The sequence below is a fragment of the Glycine max genome, chromosome 12 (assembly GCF_000004515.6).
Source record: "Glycine max cultivar Williams 82 chromosome 12, Glycine_max_v4.0, whole genome shotgun sequence".
NCBI classification, from domain to species: domain Eukaryota; kingdom Viridiplantae; phylum Streptophyta; class Magnoliopsida; order Fabales; family Fabaceae; genus Glycine; species Glycine max.
The window spans coordinates 26,549,997-26,560,375 of NC_038248.2; the positions used below are offsets into that span (position 1 = coordinate 26,549,997).

Consider the following 10,379-nt stretch of genomic DNA (forward strand, 5'->3'; position numbering starts at 1 on the left):
TCTTGTTGGACTAGGCTCAATTTAGACAGCCCTCCTAGGTTTAGACTAACTTAAACTAAGCTTCGTCCTTAGATCCCTCTTGTTGGACTAGACTTAGCTTAAATAGCTTACGAAAGTTTAGACTAATTTAGCCTAAGCTTTGTCCTTAGATCCCTCTTGTCGGACTAGACATAGACCAAACAACATTATTGTAACAACATATTTAAAACCAAAACTTAATCCGCAATCCCTCATTTAAGACTAAGTTTCAATTCTGCTTCATTCAACTTCTAAGGAAACAATACATTTCCCAATGCTAAAGTCACCTAACTAGGCACACAAACGGATGATCAGACCAAAAACATACAAAATTTAAGCACTGAAAAAAGCATTGAACACAAGAAACACAATCAATTAGATATTAAAGTAATTACATCAGCTGTTCTTTAGAAATCCCCTATAAGGGTGTTTAGCTAGCCATTACAGAAAACCCCTAACAATAATGAGATTACAAAACCTAGGTATCTTTGCAAAAGCTGCTCTTCTTGCTGCCTCCAGAGCTCTTTTCCCAAAATAGGCACTATGGTGTGCTCTGGAATTCTGTGCAAATCTCTGCCCTTCAGAGTGTGTAAAATCTGTACCCTAATTCTGCATAAAATAGGCTTTAAATAGGCTCTGAATTCGCGACGTTACACTTAGTGCCACCCTCGGGCTTAGCGCGAGTAAGTGGATTTGAGCTTAGCGCCATTCGTGCACTGAGCCTGGCTGAAGACAACTGCTGCATTTAGCGCACTGATCTCGCGCGCTAAGCGTGGGGTGCTAATACCTTCTGTCAGATTCTTCTGTCACGCTAAGCGCGATGAAGCTGTGCTTAGAGGTGGATGCGCGCTTAGCCCACTCAAAATCTAAGCTCAACTATCACTTTTAGCACTTCATTGACTTAGCCTTTTTTCACCTGAAATTGCACAATTTCATCATTAAATCCAATGGACATATTCTAGAGGCAGCTTTATCAATAAAACAAGATTTATTTACAAACTCCTACAAAAATAACCATAAATTGGGGAACTATACAAGTTTTGGAAAATGTTTTCTATACAAAAGTTAGTCGTATAAGACGACTAACAAACTCCCCCAAATTTACAGTTTTGCTTGTCCTCAAGCAAAGAAAGAATAGTTCACTTGTCCTCAAGTGACAAACTACAGTGATCCCTCAAAATGGTGTTTGCTTCACAGAGAAATTCAACCATACGAGCTGAATATCATGGACTGCTTCAATCAATTCATTTTCACAAACATGCAGCTTTTCAAAGATAGGAACATACACATTAGAGCCCCAACTGAAATAAGCTAGAAAGGATGGCAGAAATCAAGGAAGAATCATCAACCAAAACCTCACAGTCATTGTTTCACTCAAGCTCAAGTGTTTAGGCTCATTACATCATAAACAACTAACACAAGTCCCAACCTTTGCATTTCATCTCATATCATACAACAATGAACATACAAAATGAATCTGAAGGACTTTCTAGGCTTGTAATGGGGTTAGACAGCCAACAAAATCATGTTTTTTCTAGGATTCAAAAGCTTATGTTCTAGGAGAGCATTCATCCATAGATAAACCTTCACTTTTTCATTCATTGACACCGCATACTTGCCTTTTATTTAGGCACTCAGCCTCATTTCATTATTTTGCAGCATACATACTTAGTAATTTCATTTGCATTTACAATTTTTTTAACACAATATATACAGAGACATTATGTGTATATACAGAAATAGTGCGTGTATGCTATTTACTTTGACAATTTCAATTCTTACCTAGTGCCTCCCCCAAATTTGGAACAAATTTACCTTGATAATTACTCCCCCAAATTTGGGACCAATTTGCTTTGAACCAAGCTTCCTGTGGATGATGCTCTCCTACAACCTAAGTCAAGGTAGCAGGAGATAACACTATATAGGCTCAGGGATTAATCAATCAATAATTCATTCAGCTCAAACTGGGTGCAAGGGATAATTCATTCAAGCACGTGGTCATCTTTTTGGCTAAGTGGCTATCATAATCAAACATGGCCTTCATCATCCTCAATTTCATGCATTTAATCCATACTTCAGAGATTCATACAAAAATAATACTAAATGATAGTCGTTTCTCTCAAAATTTAAGGATCACACTCTCACCGGGATACGGTTAATGCATTCCTTCACAATCAATCTGACAAACTGACTAACATTTTCAGTCATAATTCCAATCACATGCTCACTCTCTTCTAATGGCAGCAAGTTTGATCAAAACAATTATCTAATCATTCCAATCCATTCAAATCATACAATTGCTCATTCAAATCATTCTTAAACACTCATTTCATACAAAACAATCCACTGTATATCAAATTCAACCAGTTCACTGTTCAAACACGCTTTTTGTACAAGCAAACAACTCAAAGTACTGAAATTTAAATAACTGAAACATAAAAGATGAAATTAAAATGACTGAACATAAATCATAAAATAACTGAAAATAAACTAAAATGTTCAAAATGCACAAATTTAAATGTCTTGCTCCTGTGGTTGCTCCTGTGCATGCTCATTAAGATCCAACACCTGAGTAGCTGGTGAATCCTGAGAGATAGGCTGCTTTAACTCAGATGCTGGTGCAGATGGTATGGCATCATCAGGTATGGGTGCTAGGGATGGCTCTGGGATCTGGTCTGTGGAAGTCTCCTCCTCCTAAGCCATGTGTACACCTACATCAAAATAAAAGGGCTCAGGAGGGGTGAGCTCATCCTCCCCCTATGCTGCTGCTGCTACTGGCTCCTCTGGTTCAGGCTCTTGGGCTGCGGAGGCCCCAGCCCCTCCAGAAGGAGAAGGCTGGGCTCCTGGCCAGGCCACCTGCAAATCAAACTCATCCATGCTCATGATGGAAGGCAAGCCCAAGCCCTGAAGGCTCTGCATGATAATGGACTGCCCCCTGTGTAAGCTCTAGAGCATGGAATGCAACATCTGTGGTGTAAATAAAAAATCTGAAGGTCCTGCAGATAAAGGAGCTGGAAGTGGTATCTGAGTAGATGTAGGAGGAATAACCGGAGTCTGAATGGGAGGTACTGGAGCTGTGGAAGAAGAAGGAGCTGCTGTCTCTGGTGGTGCTGAAGTAGTAGGGACCTCTGATCTCTTACCCTTGGCCTTCCTTGGCCCTCTAAATGTCATTGTTGGATCATCAAGATTCCAACAGTTCTTTTTAATATATGCCAAGTTAATGGTAGGGCAAAAGTTCTCCAAGGATCTAGAATTTGATTGGACTCCCCTGGCCTTGCATAGAGCTGTGATCAAGGCAGGGAGTCTAAGTCTGGATGAATCATGTTGTGCAGTAAGAGAGATCTGGTGGGATATGAGGTACCCAAAGTTCATATCCATCTTCATAATGATGCCATAAATTAATTTGGCTCTGTTTAAGGTGACATCAGATGTGTGGGAGGTAGGAATCAGGTTAGAGAAGGAAAGAACACTCCATGTCTGAGCTAAGGTGGTCATGTTCTTCCCCAGTATCTTCAAAGGCTACCCATCTGCATTTAGCTCGAATCCCCTCCCTGGGATACAGAACTTAGTAGCCAACTCCTGAGGATTAGGCCTCAGGAGTGCAAACTTGGAATAAGTACATAAATTCTCCCCCTCCTCCAAAATCACCGGGGTCTTCAGAAATGTGTTCAAGGTATCCTCATCAAATTTCACTAGGTGACCTCTCTCCCTCACTTGCTTAGGTGATTTATCCTCGGGGTCATAGAGGTTGGCATAAAATTTCTTCACAATAGCAATGTCTATGCTACTGTCAGCAAAATCAGTCAACTTCTCATCCCAGTGTCTTCTCTCTAGTTCCTCCTTGAACTCGTCAAACTTAGTGTAATAAACTACTACATTCCTCTCCGGTAGTAGTTTCCTGGGACCATAATATCTGTATATCTCTCCCAAGCTTCTTGAGATGTGAACCTGGATCTGTCATATCTGGCCTGGGTAGGTGTAGAAAAAGCCTTCCTTTTCTTAGATGTCATCTTCAAAATATAAGACAAAACAAAAAAGATTAACACAAGTTATTTTCACGAAAACATAAAAATAAAACTGAAATTTTGATTGGGCGCTTAGCGCAGTAGGCTGAGCGTAGCGCGCCTTATGAAATTTTACTCAGGCGCTAAGTGTAGCAGGCTGGCGCTTAGCCTGAAGACACAGAAAATATTTTTTCTACAGATTAAGCTTAGCACAATAGCTGAGCTTAGCCTAAGTCTACAATTTTCAAAACCGAAGAGAGTTGGAGCTTAGCGCAGCATGGCGCGCTTAGCTTAGCCTCATCAGAATAATACTCAAGTTTAGCACATAGGGCGCGCTTAGCCTAACTACAAAAAATTAAAAGACATTGAGAGAGTTGAACTTAGCGTAGTAAGGCGCTTAGCTCAACACACAACAAGGGCTTAGTGCATAGACACGCTTAGCCTTATTCAAAGGAAAACTTACAGAAGCAAAGTGGTGCTTAGCCTGACATGTCAGGCTTAGTGTTGAACAAAAATTCTTGAAATCTTAATGTCTGAACACTAGTCCCGCATAGCACACAGACTCGCTCAGTGAGCTCATCACTTACGTTCCTCAACAGGGATGAACACGCTTAGTGCGATATGGTCCGCTTAGCGCGTTCATCTGGAAATCCAAAATTTTAACAGTTGCGATGAACAGGCTAAGCGCAGCAGGCGCGCTTAGTGCTTTCATTGCGATTTCCAAACAGAACCACAGGGGTCTTCACCCCTTTCAGCCACATTTCCCCTAATGGGCTTCTAAGTTACCTAAAATCCTACATTGACTAACCCTAAAAATAATAAGCTTAACCTAACAACATACAACTAAGAAAACAAGAAGTCATCTATCCTAAGGTTTGAAGAATGAAAAATAAAAATGGAAATGTATTCACTTACTTAAGTTGTGATTGAAATGAAGCAAAGAAGATGCAAAGAAACAGTACACGCACGCAACAGAAAGTACACAATTACTGAAGGTTAGGAAGGTGCATAGGTTTGGTTGCAAAGGTAGCACCCAAAGTGCCTCTGCCTTTGATTTTTAAAACCCAAGCGCTTAGCCTAGCCTCGCGCTAAGCCCAACTTGAAGTTGTAAAGTCCCGTGAGCATCTAGGGCTTAGCGTAGCAGGCTGTGCTTAGCGCTTTCTGCAACACAATTTTCTACAATATGCGCTTAGCCTGAGATGTAAGGCTTAGCGTACCATCAAGCTTCAACTTACAGAGAGTAGTTCAGGCTTAGCGCAACAGGCGAACTAAGCGCACTTCCAAGAATTCAAAACCCGTAAGAGATTGGCGCTTAGCGCTTCCTGCCCCGCTAAGCCCAGCTTAAAAACTCAAGTTACAGAATGGATCTGGGGTTTAGCGTAGGATAGCGCGCTTAGCGCTGCTACAATAAAATTTTTCTAGAGAAGAAGTGGCGCTTAGCGCATCATTCACGCTAAGCCCACTGGTTAAGGTTCAATTACCGTGAAGATGTGGGGCTTAGTGCAGTGATGTGTGCTTAGTTGAACTATTCAGCCAACCAATCAGGGGTCTTTGCGCTTAGCACGAGCAAGCTCGGGCTTAGCGCGTGAAGACTGAGGGCTTAGCGCAAGGTCTGCGCTTAGCGGATAGACAATTGCAAAAATTTTCTAAGTCTTTTTCTGTCTATCTCTTCACACAAGCTTAAAACCCCTTGTTCATTACTAAACAAGCTGAAATTAATCACAATCACAAGCAAGGTATCCTAACTACGTGCAAGAGATAAGAATGAAAAATAAAAAAGGGAAAGAAAAGCTGGGTTGCCTCCCAGTAAGCGCTCTTTTAACATCACTAGCTTGACATATCGTCCTATTGTCTAGGATCCAAGCGTAGAACAATGTTCAATCTTTCCATAGCTCCACCATGATATTGCTTCAACCTTTGTCCGTTCACTACCCATGTCCTGTCAGGATCTTTAGATTGAGGATCACAAAGCTCCACTGCTCCATATGGTCGAACTTTCTTGATGGTAAATGGTCCAGACCACTTTGATTTAAGCTTTCCATGGAACAATTTAAGTCTTGAGTTGAAAAGAAACACCTGTTGTCCTGGCTGAAAGTCCTTCTTGAGAATCTTTTTGTCATGATACTTTTTAACCTTTTCTTTATACAGCTTTGAAGATTCATAAGCGGCCAATCTCATCTCTTCCAACTCCAAGAGCTGCAGCCTTCTTTGTTCTCTGGATGCGGGTTCATCAAAGTTAAAAAATTTCAAGGCCTAATATGCTTTATATTCCATCTCCACTGGTAAATGATAAGACTTGTTGTACACCATCTGAAATAGGGACAATCCTATCGGAGTCTTGAATGTTGTTCTGTATGCCCATAAAGCATCATCTAATTTGATGGACCAGTCCTTTCTAGTAGAAGCTACAGTCTTCTCCAAAAAAAATTTTAACTCCCTGTTTGATACTTCTGCTTGCCCATTGGTCTGAGGGTGATAAGGTGATGTTACTTTGCGTGTCACATTATATTGTTTAAAGAACTTTTGTAACTGATTATTACAAAAGTGTGTACCTCCATAACTAATCAGAATTCTAGGCACCCCAAATCTTGAGAAAATATTCTTCTTCAGAAACTTCACCACAGTTTTAGCATCATTATGCGGGGTAGCCACTGCTTCAACCCATTTAGAAACATAGTCCACAACCACTAGTATATATTCATTGCCAAAAGACGAAGGTAAGGGACCTACAAAATCAAATACCTCAACCTCCATGATATTTTGTAAAGGCATTTCATTTCTTTTTGATATACCTCCCATCCTCTGACATTGATCACAGTGTATCACATGCTGGCGAACATCTTTAAAGAGTGTAGGCCAAAAGAAATGAAATGCCTTTACAAAATATCATGCATTATTGAAAAAAAACATTGATGATTGATGATTTAGAACAGAATTAAACTAAGTTTAGGCTAAAAACAGTAAAAATGCAAGTAAGTAAAATTGACAGCAATAGGTAAAGATGTTGGGTCTTTCTAACAAACCAGCTGATGTATATAAAGATGTTTCTCTAATCAATCATGCTTTTGTGTTGTATGCTGAAGCCTAAATTACTAAACCTCGATCCCTAGTGAGATTGAATGAATGGAAGCTTCGTCTTCAGATCCCTCTTGTTGGACTAGGCTCAATTTAGACAGCCCTCCTAGGTTTAGACTAACTTAAACTAAGCTTCGTCCTCAGATCCCTCTTGTTGGACTAGACTTAGCTTAAATAGCTTACGAAAGTTTAGACTAATTTAGCCTAAGCTTTGTCCTCAGATCCCTCTTGTCGGACTAGACTTAGACCAAACAACATTATTGTAACAACATATTTAAAACCAAAACTTAATCCGCAATCCCTCATTTAAGACTAAGTTTCAATTCTGCTTCATTCAACTTCTAAGGAAACAATACATTTCCCAATGCTAAAGTCACCTAACTAGGCACACAAATGGATGATCAGACCAAAAGCATACAAACATTAAGCATTGAAGGAAGCATTGAACACAAAAAACATAATCAATTAGATATTGAGTATTTACATAAGTTGTTCATTAGAAATCCCCAATAAGGGTGTTTAGCTAGCCATTACAGAAAAACCCCTAACAATAATGAGATTACAAAACCTAGGTATCTCTGCAAAAGCTGCTCCTCTTGCTGCCTCCAGAGCTCTTTTCTTGAAATAGGCACTGTGGTGTGCTCTAGAATTCTGTGCAAATCTCTGCCCTTAAGGGTGTGTAAAATCTGTACCCTAATTCTGCACAAAACAGGCTTTAAATAGGCTCTGAATCCGCGACATTGCGCTTAGCGCCACCCTCGCACTTAGTGCACAGCCTTGATATTGATGCACTGCCAGATTCTTCTGTCGCGCTAAGCGTGGTGAAGCTGCGCTTAGCCCAGTGATGAGCTAAGCCCAACTGTCACTTTTAGAACTTCATGGCTTAGCCTCTTTTTCACCTGAAATTGCAAAATTTCATGATCAAATCCAATGGACATATTCTAGAGGCAGCTTTATCAATAAAACAAGATTTATTTACAAACTCCTTCAAAAATAACCATAAATTTGGGAACTATACAAGTTTTGGAAAATGTTTTCTATACAAAAGTTAGTCGTATAAGACGACTAACAAGCCCCTATTAGGCCATCTAACCCTAATCAAAACAAGCACATTGCATCCACAATAAAACCCTAGTTCTAGTCTAACAAACAACTAACCTAACAGAACTAAGTATCAACAAAAATTCAACCTAACACTACTAAGTTAACTAGTCTAAAGTTTGAAATTTGGAAATAAAATGAACAAAGTTAAGAAACTTACTTGTGCTGCTGAATATGAGTGCAAAGAGGGAGCAAAAACGCAGGCAATGCAGGAAGGTTGAAGTACTATGTAGAGGGTGAAAATTCTCAGAAGAAGTAAAATGGAAACTACCTAAGGCAGTTGCCTTATTTACTGGCAGTTTTGAATGACTCGTTTAGCGCATGGACTCGCTAAGCGAGTCAACATGACGTTTGAGTTTTAAAGCTCATGCGCGTAGCGGATCTTCTCGCTAAGCCCAATACAAAATTATGAAATTCTAAAGAAGTTTTTTGGGCTCTACGTGAAGGTACGCACTGAGCGAGTTCTACAGCTCTGATTGGTCCTGCAACTCTCGCTTAGCGAATAAAATGCTCCTTAAATGCAGTAGTGGCCCGCGCTTAGCGTGTCTGTCTCGCTTAGCGCTATTCCAAACAGGGAAGGAATTGGGCTTAGCGAGAGCACTCGCTTAGCCCAATTCTCAAAATTAATCAGATATAGAAGAATAGCGCTTAGCGTGGCAATGCGCTTAGCGAGACCAGACTTGCGTGCTTAGCGAGATGACTCACTTAGCCCAATTCCAAAAATTTAATGGATAGAGAGTTTATTGGGCTTAGCTCACAGGTCACTCGCTTAGCAGGACCATGCAGCCAATGATCAGGGGTCAATGCGCTTAGCATGAACAATAGCTCGGTTAGCACGTGAAGAAAATGGCGCTTAGCGCGAGGAGTGCGCTTAGCGAGTGGACAAAAAATTTTTTTTCAAGTTATTTTTTCTGTCCACAACTTCACAAAAGCTTTTTAACCCCTTTTTCAAATACTAAACATGCTGAATTCAAACAATCACAAGCAATCAAACTTAACTAAATGCAAGAAGAACAAAATTAAAAAGGGTTGGGTTGCCTCCCAGTAAGCGCTCTTTTAACGTCATTAGCTTGACGCAAAAGTCTTTGTCAGCCCAGATCAATCTTGGTTCTCTCCTTCAGAACCTTCTCTTCACTCTCCTTCACCTCTAGACAAACATTCTGGTCCAACAATTTCCTTTCTTCATCAAATAGCTCAAAGCTAATCTTTTGGTCTTCAATACCCATTTCTAGCTTCTTTTTTTCCATGTCTACTACACAACTTGCAGTAGCCATAAATGGACGTCCCAAAATTAAGGGAATATATGTATCTTCCTCTATGTCCATTACCACAAAGTCAGCAGGAAAGATAATTTGTTTGACTCGAACCAAAACATCTTCTATCACTCCATAAGGTCTGGTGATGGAGCGATATGCTAACTGTAAAGTTATCCTAGTCGGCATTATCTCCAACTCTCCAAGCCTCCGGCACATGGAAAGCAACATCAAATTAATACTGGCTCCCAAATCAATAAGAGCCTTGCCAATAGAAACTTCACCAATTGCGCATGTAATAGTCACACTCTCAGGATCTTTGTGCTTAGGTGGAAGAATCCTCTGAATTGCAGCACTGCAGTTTCCTTCTACAATAATGTTTTCCCTGTGAATGTACTTATTCTTTCGCATGAGCATATCTTTTAAAAACTTAGAGTACAACGACATTTGTTGAAGAGCATCTCCAAAGGGCATAGTAATCTCCAATTTCTTGAAGATATCAAGGAAACGAGCCAGATGTCGTTCTTGGTCTTTCTTTGTTGGTACCAATGGATATGGCACCTCCTCCCTTTTGCTTGGACTTACCTCCTTTCTCTTTTCTCTAGCCAGCTCACTCTTGGTCTTTTTCTTCTCTTCTTTTCTCTTATTCTCTTTTTCTTTTTCATTTTCTTTTTCTTTCTCTCTTTCTTTTTCTTTTTCTTTCTTTTCCTTCTCACTTATTTCTTTTTCACTCACTATTATTGGTATCTCCTTCTACTAATCATCTTCCGCTTCCACTTCTTCCTCAGTCTCACTCAAAGGTTCCACCACTGGGTCAATTTCTGGTTCAATCACCAGCTATTGTTTTTCTTCACCTATCCTCTTCTCACCTTCATTCATGCTCACCATTTTTTTTCTAGTCATAACAACCTTGCACTCCTCCTTAGGA

At 40.1% G+C, this 10,379-nt stretch overlaps 2 protein-coding genes across 2 annotated transcripts; both read right to left on the minus strand.

The window, feature by feature from the left end:
• Positions 1–5,867: 5,867 nt before the first annotated feature.
• LOC102666591 (uncharacterized) lies at positions 5,868–6,200 on the minus strand. Its single transcript, XM_006591598.1, has one exon. It carries the CDS (start codon positions 6,198–6,200, stop codon positions 5,868–5,870), a length of 333 nt encoding a protein of 110 aa, XP_006591661.1.
• A 3,086-nt stretch (positions 6,201–9,286) lies between these two features.
• LOC102666451 (uncharacterized) lies at positions 9,287–9,925 on the minus strand. The gene has a single exon (XM_006591597.1). The coding sequence runs from the start codon at positions 9,923–9,925 to the stop codon at positions 9,287–9,289; it is 639 nt and encodes a 212-aa protein (XP_006591660.1).
• Between the last annotated feature and the right edge of the window lie 454 nt (positions 9,926–10,379).